The 19,308-nt window shown below is 36.5% G+C and overlaps 1 protein-coding gene across 1 annotated transcript in view; it reads right to left on the bottom strand.

The window, feature by feature from the left end:
- nphs1 (NPHS1 adhesion molecule, nephrin) overlaps nucleotides 1–19,308 on the bottom strand; it is a 121,794-nt gene that overhangs the window by 53,859 nt on the left and 48,627 nt on the right. Inside the window, 3 exon segments of the mRNA XM_026934929.3 lie at nucleotides 3,959–4,130; nucleotides 8,232–8,353; nucleotides 17,421–17,524. Coding sequence (XP_026790730.3) covers nucleotides 3,959–4,130; nucleotides 8,232–8,353; nucleotides 17,421–17,524 — 398 coding nt within the window.

The following is a 19,308-nucleotide window of genomic DNA, read 5'->3' as shown; positions in this document are numbered from 1 at the left end:
GCAGGCAGTTCCGCTGCCGAGCCATTGGTTCGTTTTATTGCACTGCACGAACCAATGGCCGTGCAGTTTCACTGCGTGATTAGTCATCAGAGAAAAAGGAGTTTTCCCCATAGGCGTCTAGCAACACAGTACGAGTTTAGTATCGAAAGGGAACATTAAACATCTGGTCCAATTTAAAACACATTCAGTAAAATAATTGGAATTGGCCTGGTAGTCTACATTAGCCATTATTATCATTACATACTGAGGTGAAAATGACTAAATGAAACTATTAGACACATTAGAAAGTGTTTTTTTTTCTTCAGGACATGACTCAGCGTTATCCTATCACTTGAAGGACAAGGGAAACTCTTGAGAGTAACAATATTTATATTCTGGATGGAGAAGACAACTAGACAGTGACACATGGTTTCTGAATAGTGGAATTTTCCAATAAAGGCCCTTGAGTGAGTATTGACACATTTTCATGATTGAAAGAGTAGCTGACCTACTAATACAAGACCCTTCTTTTTCAACAATACCAGTCAAATGGTCAAATGAGAACTTTATTTCTTTGGAATGTTTTCTTCATAAGATCTATAAATGTTTTTTAACAGGCTTTATGAGGACTAGGGACTGTGACATAGCTTGGGACAATTGCATTGAATGGATTGTATCTTTCATGTATTATCCTTCAGCCTGTGATGTGACCTCTTCCTTTAAACCCTTCAAAGACAAAGTGAAGGTCTTGGAAAAACTCAGGGACTGAACAATTCATTTTGCACACAAGTATAATACACACCCTTATGTCATTGCACATCAGGCATGCACATACCATCCTTAGAGCTTTTATCCTCTCTGTCAGTTCTACATTTTTGTTTTCTAAGTGGCTGGTGCTTTTATTGAAAGCCATGAATCAGTTCACCAGAATACAAATCCTGAATATATCTGAGCAACGATCACACACTGGCTCTCTAGCACTCCTGGAAAACCCATCAGATACTGAAATCTTGGCTTTTTTTACCTATTATCTCTACTTCGACATGTGTTCCTGAACTGCTATATGTTTCTCTTTTTGCATGTACACATCTCAACTGCAAGTAAAGTTATAATATTTTTAAAGTACAATATGTACACCTCCAAAAGTTCAAAGGGAGAAAACTGCATTTAAGCTTTTCATTGCAATTCCACTGAAAGACACCAACAAACTAAATGCAATAAATGCCTTTAATTAAACACATGATAAATAAAGTATTACAAAATAAATATGTGGTTTATCAAAGATTCTTTGTTTACAATAGAAAATAAGCAATCACTTAGACCATAAGTATCATCCATGTCATTTTCTCTAATCTTATTTTCTGAGGTAAATATGAGTCACGGAATTTAAGCAGGAGCCTCATTGTTGCTCGTGCCACAACTGATCACTGCTCACGATTCACTATTACTGTGGTATTGAAATAATCACTGATTAATTCTGTGAGTTGTGTTCTGTTGGCTAAACTAGCATTTAACCTTTATCACAACCTCTAGCAGCTGCTCACCTTAATACTGTTTATAAACTGCATCAATTTATGTGCCTTTTGCAATGGAAGGTTACAAATAACTTGCTCAAGAAAAAGGTTATTCACTGCATGAAATCACACTTAACCAGCAAGCTAGCAATTAAAACACTGCATTTATTAAACTGCCTCCTGATCTACCTAAAGCCAAGGAAGGTTTAGAGAGTTAATAAAATCATTTCTACATAATTTCAAAGAAATATATTTGTTTTCTTAAAGTACAGGTGTCAAAATATGTCATAAGCAGAAAAAAATATCAAAACCTGTTTTTTTTTTGGTCATTTTTTTCAACGTCTGATGGATTTCCCATACCACTACACATATACAGACATGGTAAAAAGAAAGTACACCCATCTTCAAGTCTATGTTTTTAGTTATTAGGGCCTAAATAATGATTGTGTGTTGTCCTCACCAAGTTCTATAAACAAATACCCTCAGGTAACAACTGAAAAAAAAAAGATTTCAATATGTGGTCATTTTTTTTCCAAAAAGTAAACCAACATTCAGAAACCATATATAAAATAAGTACACCATATAGTTCAGTAACGAGTAGAACCAACTTCAGCAACAATAACTTGACATCTTCTGTAGGAGTTTATCAGTCTTTCACATTGTTTTGGCGAAATTTTGACCCACACCTTTTTACAAATTTGAAAGCTTTGAAATGGACTGTCTCTCTCCCTGCACAAGTTACCTCACAGGTCATGACATTTAACTAGTATTTAGATGTTCATGAACTCCAGTATCGGCTGCAACATAACTTTTTAACAAGCCTTCAATTAGTTGTAAACCACAGTCTTTTACTCTGCTAATTGATTCTTCTCCCTACGCATCACTTACATCTTCATAGGCTTTTACAAATCAGACTGCTACAATTAAAAGGTGCACTAATTAAAACAGTCTCTGGAGGCAACCCAAATGTCTGCGTCGGCATGGTTTCCTTTTTCTTTCCTTTTCACAAATTTGATGAAGCATTTTAAAAGCCACTGCGGAAACAATAACAATTACTCGCATTTAATGTTCACCCCAGGTTTGAGACAATTGCTTGATGAAATGCAAGCATTAAAGAACAGTAGATTCATTAAGATGCCAGGGGATGTAATATATTAACAAAATGTTTAGTGACACCAAACTTTAGTGTTAAACATCCAGCAAAGTTTGCATGGAGATAGAAATATGATAAAATATCAGGGATGAGTTTCCAAAAGCATCACAGCACAAAGTGCATTGTTAAATGGGGAATCAAGAATTATATTAAACACTCTCTCTGCTTCATGAGGCTTTTTGTGAAACTAGGAGAATTGAGTGAGCTTGCCTTGATATTGTAATGTGCACAACTGATTGATATCCATCTGTCCGAGACTCTCAACCTGTTATCCGCTCAAGAAGAACTTGATACACTGGTACAAGTTGAAGAATTGGGATTGTTCACCGTTCCATATACAGATCTGCTGTACTAAGTTATAGAATGATTATAGTAAACTATAATTGCAAGGTTAGCCTTCACGTGCTGGTAGGCATTTTCTGGAACATGCAATGTATGTATATATCCCCCCCCAAAAAAAAAATTACTTCTTAAGACATTTAAATAATAATTTAGAGAAGCTGTATTTGCAGCTGTGATATAAATTAATTAACCCTGTATTGCATACATTTTAAAACACATCCAGATTATTTAGATTTAGATTTAATTTTTTGTTTAAAATTTAATATTATCTAAATATCACTAATTTTAAAAAGGAAATGGACTGTCCATGTGTATGAATAATGTGTATCAAAGTTAATAGGAAAAAGAGATAAAAATAAGGGGAAAAATGATTTTTTTTTTTCCTTTGCAGAGTCTGACTAACATAGGTTGCTATATTAGTACATACTAAATGTTAAACAAGCATCTCCTTAGAGAAAATTTTGGCACATCACCAGTTATACATTTTTGTTAGTTAAGAACAGCACATATTTGTTTAAATCTAATTTAAATCTAATTTGTTGAATCTATTTATTATTAATCTTAGGTTATGTGGAGCATCTGCTATTCAAGCCCCCGTGTTTCTACAGAAACTGTAACATATTAGAACGAGTGCATTAATATACACAAACCTGTGATCTACCATCAGCACAACTGTCAGAGCTGCTGTTATAGAAGATGAATCAACACATTCTGACCAGAGTCGTGAATTCAACAGCGCTGTGGTAACCCGTGTTTTTAACAATAAAGCTGGTGATAAATGAAATGAAGAATAGTCTGTAAACTAATTACATTTTCTTGATAACGCCAATCAGTTTATTTGTCTTGGAAATAATGCCATCAGGTCAAGATGTGATTAATGCTGAACTTTTTGGCTCTTTGGACACCGAGAACAAAAAGGTCAGTATGAAATAAAGGTCATATGAACTGAAAATGAAGCCTAGTGACTCACAGAGGACGGAGAGGGTGCGAGTGATGGCCATGGGAGATCGGGACACTTGATTAACACTCTCACAGCGTAGCACAGCTTTATTGTCTTCTGGCTTCACGCCCATCACCAGCGTACTGCTGGCCTTACGGGAGACAGTGTCCATTTCCCAGATAGTAGACAACACCTCATCGTTCTGAGAGAGAAAGAAAGAATTTATTATATAACATGATGATGATGATGATGATGATGATTATTATTATTATGATTATTATCATTATTATTATTATTATTTGTTCTATGGTCATTTTTTGATATTCCTAACTAATTGTATTTGTTAATAACAGTTTTTCTCATCCTTGTGATGCTTTGGTACACCTGTAACTGTCTACTGAATTAAACTGAATTGGACTGGAGCAAATTTTATTGAGAGATAAAGAATCAGCATAAGAGACAGCAAAATAGAGAAAGAGAGAGTAAAGGGATGGAAAGGGACAAAGCATGAAAGAGAAACAGGATAGGACAGTTTGAGACACATAAAGAGACGTTGTGAGAGAGTGAGAGAAGAGGGGGGATAGTGTGAAAGGCAGAGATATATCTCTATGAGAGGCAGAGATATAGAGCAAGAGAGAAAGAGGAAGGTATAATGAGAGTGAAAAATATAAAGAGAGAGAAAAATAGCCTGACAGAGAAAGGTGGACAGCTGATGACCCAAGTGACAGGGGAAAAATGATTGAGAGATAAAGAATACAAGAAAGAGGGACAAGAAGGAAGAAAGAAAGAAAGAAAATGTTAGAATGATGAGGGAAAAGAAGAAACATTTAGACCGAGACAAACAATTACAAGGATAGAAAAGTGAGGCAACTAACATAGCTAGCTAATTAATGCTAATTAGCATCTTACATATGGTGTCTGTCAAGTCGTTTGGCATTATTGACGTACTGAAGAGTCTGATTAACGCACATGGCTTGTTAGTTAGCCAGATAAAAAATGGTAAAAGCTGTCTGTCAGCTAGCTTTTACCAAAGGAACAACTTCTGGCAAATGATGTGTTGGTTAAGCAAAACAAGGGAGAAAAAGCTAGCTATGGAACAGACAGCTAACTTACAGATGTATGTAAAGCTATGTCTAGCTAGCTAGTTAAATAGCTAATAAATGCTATTTAAAATGTCTAACCATATAACTTCTGGCAAATAATAATAATAATAATAATAATAATAATGTCAGATACAAACAGACAGCTAATATACATTTATACCTGGCAGAAGGACAATTCCATTCACTATGTCTTTCAAACTTTTGTGAAATTGTTGTGTAAGTGAACAGGAATATGAGGGAAGGAAAGAAAGAGAAAGGCGAGTATGAAAGAGAGATACTGTACAGCGTAATCGAGTGAGAGGGAGAGGGAGTGATGGCAAGTCAGGCAGTGACTGAGAGAATAACACTGAGATCCTGGAAGAGAGAGTTATTGACAAAAAAGTGGAAAGAGAAAAAAATAAGATAAAGGAGAGCATAAAGGAGTGAGAAAGAGAGATGGATAGACATTTCTGCTTTGAAACAACCTCCTGCTGAGAGGAATTTGTTCAGTTTTAACCCTGAATGCTAGTGTTAGCTTATTCAGGACCAGCAGATGTAGCAACTGCAATCTCACACACACACACACACACATATACACTCACACACATATATTATTCACAAAGTTTGACACCATAAAAACACATTCCTTTCTGGCACTTGAGAGCACAACTTTCTGAACTTGGACTTTCTGGTAACTTTCTGGTGTCCTTGGTTGAAGTGTGTGTGTGTGTGTGTGCGTGTGTGTGTATTTGCCTTTGTTTATACATTCACCTGTTTGTCTGTGGGGGTGAGTGATGGGAGAGAAGCTGCTGACTGAGACACACAGAATACAGCGTGGCCTCAGAAACAATAAATTGCAGACCATAATTCTTACTCATCCGGCTACAAAGCCATGCTAGGATACACAGCTGTCACTGTCGAACATTTAAGCCAGTGGCCCTGACATTTTGATGTAGATAATGCACTATTAGCTTTCCATTTCTATTTATTAATTTGGAAGAGGCTTACGTGACATACAAACCAAGTGACAAATCTAAAGTGACATACAAACCAAGCGGAATCTAATCCAAGCACAGAGATGAGCAGTTAGCAGTTAAGGGCCTTGCTCAAGGGCCCAGCCGTGTCTCTTTGGCAGTTTAGGGATTGCATTGAGCGAGCACTTGTCCTGTTAGCTTATGGCTAAAGTCAAAATCAATCCAAGTAGATCGAATTATGAAGCCTAGAGGCCAATGTTATAGAGAAAGTATACTTCTAGAGAAAGATCAGAAGGCAGACATGAAAGTGCATACTATATAAATAAAATCCAATGTTTGTGTTTACAACTTAATACTCACAACGTTAAATTCCATATGCCACAAGATTTAGTTATTTTATTGGAGAAATCATAGTAAATAGCATTAACCACAGGGAATGACTATTTTCACAGCTATTGTTTGTCCAGCATCTGGAAATACTGATTTACTTTGCATATCCTTTTGCATCATAAATCAATAATTTCAGATTTTCTTATCAGCTCATGTGCTGATATGTGTGGTATGTTAGCCTGGGTCAGTCTACAGGAAAGCACAATAAAACAGGAGTTAAATGTGTATTAGTCTCTAATGTTTAAATAGAGCTTAATAAGATTTTAATGCTTTTTTTTATAGAATCATTGAGCCCATCACCCCAATTCCTACCCATGTACACAAAGCTCCACCCCCAAAATCTGCCATCCTGCTTGAAACCCAGCTGCTTATAACACTGTAAACGTGCAAAATTCAGTTTTACGAGGTCAAGAGTATCTGCACTGTCTTGTTTTTCTTGTAATGATACAACATATTTACTTGATTCGTTACATAAAGCTGGCCATTCAAACAATTCAAAGCTCTATACAGATTGCATTGATGCATCTGTCCCCAAGCGACATCGCTAATTCTCGTGTCCAGCTTAATAGTCTTTACCAGTAATAAATTACTCCATCAGGGAAAAAGCTCTGCCAGTGGTTATTCTGGTTTTACTGCATTTCTTGTTAAGTGTGGTCTTCTGCTTGAAGGAGAATTATCTGAACACTCATACTATTATGAGAACTATCCTCAGCCACATAATACACTTGTGCTAGTAAAAAGTGATTAAAAAAGACCATTGCACCTTTAAACACAGGGGATCCATAATCAATAACCAAGAACACAGACAGAGGTCCAAAACAGAACAAGAAAAATCGAGACAAGAACATCTTAGATGATAAAACGCACAATATGGCTTTGTGAATACAAAAGGTTACTTACAAGAAAAGTAAATAATTTAGTAATTTAGGTAATTAAGTATTTCTTTTGGGTACCTTGGTCAAGTGTTTTATATCATTCATTCATTCATTCATCATCAAAAATTATTTATCTGACTCAGCATCACACAGGATAGAATCCCACTGGACTAAAAACATTTAATGGATTTGGTACAATAAATTGATGATAAAATTAATAAAGCACAGTAATGGATTGAATCAGAGATAAACAGAAGCATAAAAATAAATTTGTATTTATTATATATTTTAATATAAAATATAATTTTTAAAAATTATATAATATTCTTGCCTTTAAATCAGGTACAAGATACAATCAACCAACATAAACAAAACTTTTAAATTTAAGTCTAAAATAATTTTTCACTAAAAAATTTTTCACGAAAAGCTCTTGCGGATTTTGCAAAGTTTTACTGTATTTCCAACCTTTTAACCACCATGTTTGTTTGAAATGTGATCCGCCATAATTAAGACGCGCATGTAGTGACCCAGTAACATTCTGTCCCAGTAACAAAAGGAGAATTTGGTGTTTTTCTTTTTTTTATATAAATTTCAAACACATTAACTACTAAGGGATAATTACTACAGAAAAGTCTTGTAGATTGTGTGCTTATATAAAGGAGTACCATTGAAATTTAGTAGTGCTTACACAATAGTCCTGGTAATTAAGCTAATCATGTACAGCTAAGTTATACAGAGTTTAGTAATTATAGAGAAGTGAGGGAAAATGGCCTCCCTGTAGATTGCGCTATTCAAGAATATAGCTTTCTACTGAGTTTCTTTTCATATTCCGATCTAACACACCTTTCCCCAATGGAAATATATTTTTAGAACAAGAACCTTTCTAAATCTACAGAGAAAAATACCCAAAAGGAAAAAGCAGAGGAACAACCTAACATCTGGTGGCCATACTGCAGTCACTGATGACTCTTTTCTATTTCACCTTAGTCCAGTGCAGAGTAGCCAAAGGGTTTCCTCCATATGACAGACAGACCAGCCGGAGATAGGTACCGGCTTTCACCTCTTCAGTCCTCAATCCCTCTATCACCGGAGCCTGGGGTGGGACTGAGAGAGAATAGGGCAGAGAGAGAGAGAGAGAGAGAGAGAGAGAGAGAAGACTGTGAGACATGAGCCAATATATATTATGACATTCTGACATTTCAGTCCATTCTGTAATCCTCTACATGGCCAGAGGAAGGGCTGATAGCAGAAGAGGAGAGATAAAAGAATAAATACAATGGACTGTCTGGTAGTAGTCGGCAATATGGAAGAAAAATGATTTTATATCACTATTTATTCAACAGCCTGATCAACTTTGCACAAAGTAAATGGTGAAATGATCGATACATCAGGTACTACTTTTTTTTTTTTTTAATCTGTAACCAAGAGATCCCCAATCCCCAAACCAGTTGAAATCAATAGTAGCCTAACAAACCAATTTTAGTTGTCAGATTTCCATTTTTAATTTATTTCCAAGAAACTCTGTCATATTTTTGTGTCCACTTAGCAGGCTAGAAAGCTATGGCTTTGTTCAGAAAGGTAGCACAATCCTGATTTTTTCCTTCCTTTCTATTTTTTGCATATGGCATTTTTTGAACAAAAGAAATTAAAAAAGCTGCTGGTCCATTTCAAGCAGTTTACCCGAGTAAGCGAAGTGTAACAGGGAACAAGGATGTGAGTAAACAAGCAAGAAATATGAGCTTGAGGAAACGGACAGAGAGAGCGGCTCATTTTATTCCCTGACAGTGCCATTAAATTGGGAGCGATTTAATGCTGCCGCTGCAGAGAGGAAAGCTCGGCCCTCTGATGAAAGCATTAAGCACTGAGAGTGAGCTGCGTCCTGGCGCTAGTCCATAAAGCAAAATAACAGATGTTTAAACAGTAATAAGGTGAGGCGGAATATGAATAAATTACAGGGTGGCTCCTGAATAAAACATTGTGCCATAAAAACGAATCTTGGCCTTTGTTATTGCCGACGGACAGATGAGGACCTGGTATGACAAAGTGGCGTCTCGCTCGAAATCTGGCACAGATGGAAACAGGCATGGATTTGATGAGCCGGGTGTGCTGAGTAAGGCTGCCACGTTGGACCTCTTTTCTGCAAGATTAGCACTTAGTGCATGGGTAAAGTAGAATTGGAAGTGGGAGCAGGTGAGGGGGGTGGGGGGTTGTTTGCAGGAGAAAGAGAGCGAAAGAGAAGAGAAGACAGAGCGAAGGAAGATGAAGGCAGAAAAGATAATTAAGGTCCGTGGGAGGAAAGCGGAGGAGATGGCTATGCATGCAAATGGAAGGACATGAGCAAATGACATGAAGTGTCACAATCAAAGTTTTAATTACTGATACGTATGAATCTTACTTGGTTGCGAGTTGGATGAAAATTAGCTAGTGCTTGGAGTGAGTTGCTCTTATTATAAGTAAAGTGAGAATTTAAGATGGGGAGGACATGGGTTTAGGTAAGTGTGAAGCATGCTGGTGGATTTAGGATGGAGCTAAATTTCTCTGTGTAAATATGCTCAGAGGTAGATGTGTCAGAGATAATTCAGAGAGAGCACCTGCTACAGTAAGTCAGTGGATCTAAGCAGTACAAGACTGTGATACACTGCAGGTCTGAAATGCTTTATCAAGTTTAACAAAATATAACATTCCTTCAAAGTCTAAAAGGAAAAGCTCCATCCTGAAACATGTTACATTTATTTATATGGAAATATCTGTGATCTGATCAGTGATTTTGGTGCTAATTTGTTGGTTGGTCTTCTATTTCCTCTAATCACATAGGCGGTTAATGGTTGTCTGCTGCTCTGACACCACAGGGAGACATTGGCTATGTTTACATGCACATCTATAGTCTGATATTAATTGGAATCTGGCAATATTCTGATTAGTATTGAGTCATGTAAACGCCGTAATCCGAGTGCCTGATTCAGACAATATTCTGATTCTCTGGAATATGCCAGTTTTAATTGGAAATTTTTGCATGTAAACACCTTATTCAGAAAATCCACTGAGAGGAGATATATGTGCATGCTCAGTCCCCAAAGAATTGTGGGTGCTAACAGATACTTAGCTGTAGGCTAGGTATTTAGGAATGGCAACTCAGGCATACTTACAACACCCATGTATACAGGAATATTCCGATGCCTGCATGCATATAAACATCGTATTAGGAATATGGCTGCAACCCGGATATAGACCTTAAACTCAGTTTGATGTGCCTGTAAACGTAGCCACTGTTATTGCTAGCTCATTCACAATGGAGTATAATAGTAGAAAAAAATTCAACAATCTCAAACATAAGTTATAACAATCATTGTTAGCTCCTAAAAAACAAAAGAGCAAGCGCTTCTTTTCTCACTCACCACTGGCCAGCAACGTTCAACGTCATTATTAATGAGAAATCCAACGTAGAAGTAGCGGAGACAGTAAACACTGGATTCACAGTCCCACAATGCAATGCAGCTATACATCACAGTTGCGCTGAGTTACAGTAAAGACTCAAGAGTTAATCTCAACTCAAGCTAATTAGCCATGTACAAGATGGAGAGCACGATGGTGTTGATGGTGGTATTAGCATGAAAGTTAAAGCTTTGGAAATGGATCTGTTTGAGCAAAGTGTACAGAAGAGGAGGTGAGACAGTTGGATAGACTAAAGGACTAAAGCGCCGCTGCATCGCTCACTGTAGAAATCTAAATCCTACTGGTGGGACTATCAGGAGGTAGTCAAATAGCATTGTGGGTAGGAAATCTAACCAAACATGTCACTGAAAGGATTTTAAACCAAAAATTGTAATCATAAACTAAATTTTGTGCACATTTTAAGATGTATGCAAGTGGTTCAGGGTAGATTCTCATTTTAAAACACTTTGTTTGATCACTTTCATGCTTTTTGTGTTATTCCACAAAGCACATTGTAACTTTTCGATTGTGAATCTTTTTTTGGACGGAGAATATTCATGTAACATTTATGGAGTAGCCTGCTTTTAACACACCAACATAAAGCTGTTCCTTTAAGTATTCCAGCTTAGAGGATTGTGTGTGTTTTCTTGCCATTTATTAAATCTCCATTGTATAAACAGAATAAAACACTTTGTAAAGTGCTGTTATAGGTATATAATCAACCTCACGTTGGTAACAGCATCACACAACCCTTTCCTTGATTATTTTCCTATAACAGCGCTCCAAACCCCATCATGTTTTATTCCTTACTTGATGAATTAATAAAAAATGCCTTTCTCTGCTTTTCCATCTCAGAGTCTGTTTTCACTGAGACCACCCATTCATCATTAATATTCATAGGCATCCCCAGTGACCGTTAACATTTCATTAGTTGACACAAACACACCAGTTTCTGAGTCCAGTACTGAATATAAGACCGAAGAGGGGCAAAATATTCAACTATGACGGTGGCACAACCTTTCGCAGTGCTGTATTTATGCTAAAGCACATTAACAGTAGCCACTTTTGCACACAAACACAGATGAATCAGATGACTGGGTTGATAAAACACATGCTTTTTCACAGTAAAAGAAGAATAATTTAATGTCTTGGTTCCCTGATAAGAGTTGATTTCAGGTGTGTGAAAGTCAGAGGAGAAGAAAGTGCCATTTTTGCATACACATTATTTTAAATTACAGTGCACATTTAAGAACTTAAGTCTGACCAATTGCAGAAAGTATTTCCATATTTCAGTACAGCCAAATCGATCACTGCTAAAGATCCTACCTCAGTGCATAAACTACAATAAAATAGAGCAGATTTAATGTGAAACAATGTCCAAACAACACGTATTAGAATTGCTTTTTTATTGTTACCCCATTTCCTACCCAGCTCTCCCCATCATACAACAGATACAAAACAGGGAGGGTGAAAGCTAACACGTGTTACTGCCAAAACAGGTAAATTTGCAAGACTTAGATAAATAAGCATTATGCCATTTTTTATTGCATTTTTTTTACTTAAAAATAAGTATTAAAGTTAAATCTAAATGTTTTGTCTAAATCTAAATCTTCAATTTAAATCTAAAAATAAATATAAATGTTTTATTTTAAATGTTAAATCTAAATGTTTGATATAAACCCTATATAGATATATATATATATAATAATGCATTTTGGTCACTTTAATACTGTTGTGTGTTTGTTTTTGTGCATTCTTGGTGTGTCTCTCTTTTATATTTTTAAACTTATATATTTTTTCATTTTTTATATCTTTATATCTGCTGCTGTAACAATGCAAATTTCCCCATTGGGGACGAATAAAGGATTATCTTATCTTACCTTATCTTAACTTTATACCGCCCCGGGCTGTCTTGAGTGATAATAGTAACCAGTGAGACAGTCAGCAGAACTGTCATTCAGAAGTGATCATCGCTATCTGCCCTATTCATTTCAAAGACTTTATCATCCACAATTTTTATTGGAAATTGTTTGAAACAATATTATGAACTATCAACATGCTGTGGTTCTATCAACTATCAACATTCTATGCTGTGGTAACTATTAAAAACACTCCAATGTATTATTAGTTCCTTTAAACATAAATAAATAACATAAATTGTAAAATAAAATGCAATAGATGTGAAAGGGGCCAGCGTTTTAACAATAAAATACACAGTCCCAAAAGCAGCCACAAGACTTAAAGGCCTCGATATCCTTCCAGCGAAATTGAAGAGCGAACTGGTGTGACGTTATTTCGAACAAAATCTGGCCAAAACGAGGGTGTTTTGGTGGTTTGAAACTGCACGCCAGCGCAAAATTTCCAGAAAAGTTCGCGCCGGCTGCTAAAAATGGCATAATGCTTATTTATGTAAATCTTGCAAAAAATTTTTGTAGTTAAATCTGACTAAATTGGACCAGTTTTTGTTACACATTTTATTTTACAAACAGCACCACATAGTTTACAACCACAAGCTAATTACAGAGAGTTTGCCAATCATTTATATTTACAATCATGGCATTTGGCAGATGGCCTTATCCAGAGCAACTTACATTTATGTCATTTATACAACTGAGCAGTTGAAGGGTAAAGGCCTTGCTCAAAAGTGCTGCAGTGGCAGTTTGGTGGTGATGGGATTTGAACTCATAACCTTCCGATCAGTCAGCCAATGTCTTAACCAGTCACATTTTCTTAATGTTGCTGCAATTCCTTATAGCAAAAAAAACATTCAAATACAGGCCGGAAGACTACATCATCTTTAAACACCTCATTAGGTACGTTTACATGTAGCCTAATAGTCTGTGAATAATCTGACTCATAGTTCAATCCGACTAGACCCCCTTAATGTGTACATCTAATTCAGGGAGAACAGGGTGGAAAATCTGTTTAATAATCCATTAAATCGATGACTAACTGCTATTTAGTTCTTTTGAATACAATAACCATCAAGTGGAATTATTGCATATGTTCTGCACATGAACAATGACATCATGACACATGCTGGAGGGCACAAACACTGTTCCTTTGAGGTTCATCTGGCAGAATTTAACAGATTGAAAATCATCAGCGAGGTTGGACGATGATGGAGTGGTTAAGGCTCTGAGATAGTGATTGAAAGATTGAGAGTTTGAATCCAGAGAGCAGAGTAGCCCTTGAGTAAGTCCCTAAACACTCAAATCCTTGGGTTGTGTCCTCTCTCAAGTGTCTGCCAATGGAATAAATTAAGACTGACTGAAGCATTTTGCAAATTTTAAGCAAAATTCCAAAACATGGTATATACATATACAGTACATGGTATATGTGATATATATATATATCACATAGTTGTTTGGATCCATCCAACATTATTTCAAAGCATAACAATACAAGACATTATTTTTTCTATCCTTCAGTTAGGATATTTGGTGGACATTTTGCTGAAACTGGTGTAATTTATGGCTTATTAATAACACAAGCATCGAGAAAGACAACTGTTAACATGCTGAAGTATATATCCACTTTACCTCCTGCACTTACATGTATTTAAATGCAGATTTTCAATCTATTTCTGAAATCAATGTAAATACAGTATAAAAACAGTCAATTCCAATCAGAATGAACTTATTTGGAGTGGAAGAAATGATTGGCATGTAAAAACATGCTCATGTTTTGAAAGCTAGAGCTTCAGGATAACGGGAATTTGCACAACCCTGAACTAACAAGATGCTATGTGTGTGTGCTGGGTTTTTATTCATATCAAGCCAATCTCACACCAAATTTATATGAAATCACTTGAGCATTTATTTGAAATTCAAATTGTATTTATAACCAAGACCACAAAACACATGTCTCACCCAAATATTAACATCTGTAATCCTGGCACTTCACATTTATTAAAAAGGATGTATTCAGATTCACATTTTCTTGTCTACTTGGCTCAGTTTTTCCTTCATGACTGTATTCAATTAGATCTAATCTGGACTATTTGTTCTTGCAAAATAATAGGTTTATGTCTCTCTTAAAATAAATAAATAAATAAAAAACACTCAGTGGACATTTTTCAGGTACATCTTCCATATAGGTCACATTGTAGTGCTACAGTTACTGACTGTAGCCCTTCTGCTGCTATGCTACACCATCCATTAATGGCAAAATGAGCACCATAATCCCACCACTTACGATAAAATCAGATACTATTTTTGAGGATGGATCATACTCACCACTGAAATGACACTAACATGGCCACATGTGTGTGTGTTTCTAGTACAAACCTATCAGGTACAGCAGGGTTGCTGGGGCTTTTAAACACCTCACTGCTACTGTGGGGTTTAAAAAATATCCCTCATCCTTAGTACACATATAGATAACCATGTTGGTGAAAGATAGAGGACGATTAGCATCATTTACTATATGAAGAATATGAGCTAGTCTATGTTACCTCTCTTGCAATACCTAGCTAAGTTCACTAATCAACATTAGGCTAAGTTAGGATCCTAGCTAGCTAACATAAGGCTAATCATAGTGTGCATTTTTAAACCTGTAGCTAAGTATGCTATCAAGCTAGCTAATTGTTATAGTGTGTCACTTAAACCACCAGCCAGCAAGCTAGCTTCTAGTATTATATTGTATTTAATGCTAAGCATTACTTCCAGACAAGAAAGTGAAAAGAAAAGCAAGTAGTGATGTTAATTGTCCGTTATTTTTGGTTTGGATCAAATTGAACTTGTTAAACCACATCTTCTTGTTACTTGGTAAAATCTGGACATAAACGTAGATAAATAAGCAGCACTAGGGAACCTGTGCTCTTTACATTGTCTGTCATGTTTGCAACACGCGCACACAAACACAGACCAACTGTATATTCAGCTTTCTGCTCTCTTTGTTAAATCTCTGTGAAATCTACTTGCCAGTTTTTTTCTCTTTCCAGTAATCACACATACACGTTTACAGCCCATTTGGTGTCAGGTGGCCTTTCAGATAAGCAAACTCACACTTTCTTTTATCACCTTGAGCTGTAAATAGTACAGATTAACAACACACACATCCACGCACACACATCCAGATCTCTCGTCTCCCCTCTGTCTCTTCATGAAAATGTCAGTGCTGCTAATTATTGTGGTCTTTTACAATCACAATTGATTCACATTTTGCTAAGCCTTAATGATAACATCATTTAAGACTATTTCTTCACATCATTTACTTCATGTGGACAAGTTTCAGGACTATCCAATGAATTGCACAAATCTCCATAGCAGCATGTGCAAATCTATGGTCTACTGAGGCTAATTTAATGCATTACAATTACTTTTATCCTCTCTAGTGTATATGTGAAGTTAGTCTCGCTATACAGGGAGATGAGTAAGACTAAAATGGAGGAGCTGACTAAGGCTAATCACTAAGCATTATAAACTGTGTTTATTGTCTTAGGTATGACACAAAGAAGAGTGCCTAAAACCCCCTTACTCATGATAAAAATCACTGTACCACACACCCTTAGGTGGTTTATTGCTTTTATAAAATGGCAACAAAAACAATATGATAAAATCCAGTGTTTGATACATAATTAAATTTATTATTAATAACTTTCACAATTAAAAATTCTTTCACCACGCAATGTAGTCTGTTAACTAAGGCTGATGTCAAGGCCACTACCAAGACCAGGACTAGCTAAGATTGGGTCAAGACTGTGTTTAAAGGGGGTCGAGGCCAAGCAAGAGCGAGTCCAAATGCAAGTGAGACTGAGTCAAGATCAAGAACAAAGACCATCAAATCAAGGCCAAGCTTTTACTTCAACTATATGGCTTCATTTATGCATTGTGCCAAAGATTAGGCTATGTCTTCTAGAAGGAATAACTTCTTGTCAAACTTGGTGCACGTGTTTCATGTTAATGCTAAAATCGGCATTGCTCTAAAGGCCATGAAACACAGAGCAGCCTACAAACATGGCCACCAACCACACCTCCCAGAGTACAACACAGCCTACAATCATGTTCGCCAAGGACTACAAAATCCAGCCATCACGAACTGTCTCACATTAACGTTCACCGGCATTCTGACTGCACATAATGGACTCAGTCACACAATCACAGCCAGACTTTCAATCCACTTGCTAATTGTGAAGTAAACAATATACAGTCAAAGGTTAAGGTATTCCATAAACAGAACAATTGTAACAGGTTTAAAACCTGGCACATTAATACAGAATTGAATTATTGTGATGTAGTCAGAGGTGTGCATATTGAGGATTTATAACTGTTTCAAATGCAGCTCAGCCAATCAGATTCTAGAACCAAAATTATTAATTTTATATTTTTTTAATTTTTTTTTTTTTTTTTTTTTTTTTTTTTAAACTGAGGAACTAAAATTGTATCTGATTCCTCTGGTGAAACCATAAATGAGAAAGAAAAGAAAAGACTTCTGAAAACATACTTGGTTTTTGATTTAGGAAGTAGAGCCTTACTCATAGAGTGATGCTCCCTGTTTGTGGGTGTTTGTTAACTCATGTATACAAAATGGACAGTTAGTGTGCTCCTTCCTAGCAATTCAATTATGTTCCATGCATAGCAGGTGGAAAAGATGTGGTGGCAGTATGTGGGTGTACCTGGAAGCACGCGGGGATCCCTTAGCATGTGAAGGGCTTTTGCAGGAGTTAAGCTTAAATGTGATTTTTTTTATATATGGAAATGCCAAAAAAAGTATAAAAGTAAAAAAAAATTCTTACAGTACACTTTCATCAATATTTTGGTTTCCAAGGCCTTGCTGAGAGCTGGGTTTCTCACTCGACAGAGCAGGGGTCGGCCATCGTCCGAACGCTGAGGCCTGACACTGCAGGGAGAGAATGGGATCATGGTTGATAACATTGTCTCACACCCTTTCACAGTCTGATTTCTATACTCCTCATGATCACATCTCCATTTATGATCCTGGCCAAAGGGAAAGCTTTTCAGTGCATCTCTGACCTGATTCATTAGTGTTATCTTCCTCAGAGGTGCGGTTATAAAAGTGAACTGCTAAATACCTTCACAGCATGATGCAAACTGTTGAAACTCTTGCTGTGTTAATTCCATTTAAACACAAGTGCAAAAAAAAAAAAAGATATTGTGTATTGTATATTGTGATTCAAGTTGATTTCTTTACCTTTTGGCTACATGGTAACAATACAAAAATAACAAAAATACTGTATCTGTCATTAATCATATGGGTAAATCAATGCTATTAAGGCTAGATCACTAAGTATCATTCATCAGATGAGACCACTGCCACTTACAGAACTAATGAACTAATGATACTCATCTAGTAATCGATACTAATCAGTGTATTTTAACTTCTGTGTGTGTGGGGGTGTGTGTGTATGTGTGTAGTGGTAGACAGCCACATTAAAAGTGAGAATTCCTTATTGAACTTTTATTGACCTCATGGATTTCTAACCTGCTGTTAATGAGAGATCACAAACTACTGCTAGAAGGAGGAGAAAAAGCTCACACTGATAGAATCTCTCATTTAAAAACACATTACACTCCAAATCAGCCGTTTCATTTGCAAATCTTGACTGTAGAGTTGGTTTGGTAGGAGTTGTGCGCTGCTTTCCAGGCATATTTGACAGTGGTACATTAGACTATAAAGGAATAGTTTGGCGGAAAATTAAGTAATTTACTCAATGTTCCATTTACACCAAATGTATTTCATCCAAAATGTGTTTCAGACCACGTTCTATAGTAACACAGTGTGACTTATTGTAATCTATAAATGAACAAAACTTCATTGTGTAGCTGAATGTTGTAAGGTTATGGGGCTTCCAATAATTAAAGGTAGAATTACATGACAAACCTGGATGTTCTGTGAATAATACACTAGTTTAATTTAACAAATCATTCATTCCTTCATCTTCATTAGGTGCTTTATCCATGTCAGAGTCACGGTGGATCCGGATCTAGAGTTGGTACCCAGAACCAATTCTGGTTTCATTTTGGAAAGGGCATTACATACTATGGCTTGATTGTGCAATTCCTGTAAGACACTTTGGTGTATGCAGGTTTGCAAAACATTACAATCTTCCTCAAATAGTGAAAAATAGCACTTTCTGGAGTCATGGCATATCCTCATACAGGAATATCTGCAAACAAGGAGACTAAAAATTATTTTTAGCCATGCAGACTGGTATAAGCTATGTGTCTTTCATGATGTTCTTTCTCCATGCAAGCACTAACATCACAAAGGTGGGTTAGTTACAGTGCTCCTGTCCTATGAAAGTAGTTTGATAGTCACTAAATAGCCACTGTATGTGTACAGTACAGTATGTGGGACACCTGACTATAACACCTATATCAAGGCTTTCCTTAAACTGTTTGCCACAAATATGGAAGCACACAACTGTATAAAAAGTCTTTGCATGCTGTAGCTTTTACAATTTCTTATCACTTGAACTAAGTGGCCCAAACCTGTTCCAGCATGACAATTCCCCTGTGCACAAAGCGAGCTCCATGAAGACATGAAGAGTGGTCCTCCACAGACCCCTTGACTTCAACCCCTCTGAACACCTTTGGGATGAACTGGAACACCGACTGCGCCCCCAGGCCTCCTCACCTGACATCAGTGCCTGATCTCACTAA

This window comes from Pangasianodon hypophthalmus, chromosome 14 (assembly GCF_027358585.1).
Source record: "Pangasianodon hypophthalmus isolate fPanHyp1 chromosome 14, fPanHyp1.pri, whole genome shotgun sequence".
Lineage (NCBI taxonomy): Eukaryota > Metazoa > Chordata > Actinopteri > Siluriformes > Pangasiidae > Pangasianodon > Pangasianodon hypophthalmus.
The sequence above is the reverse complement of the archived record's forward strand: the minus strand, read 5'-3'. Positions and strand labels throughout refer to the sequence as shown.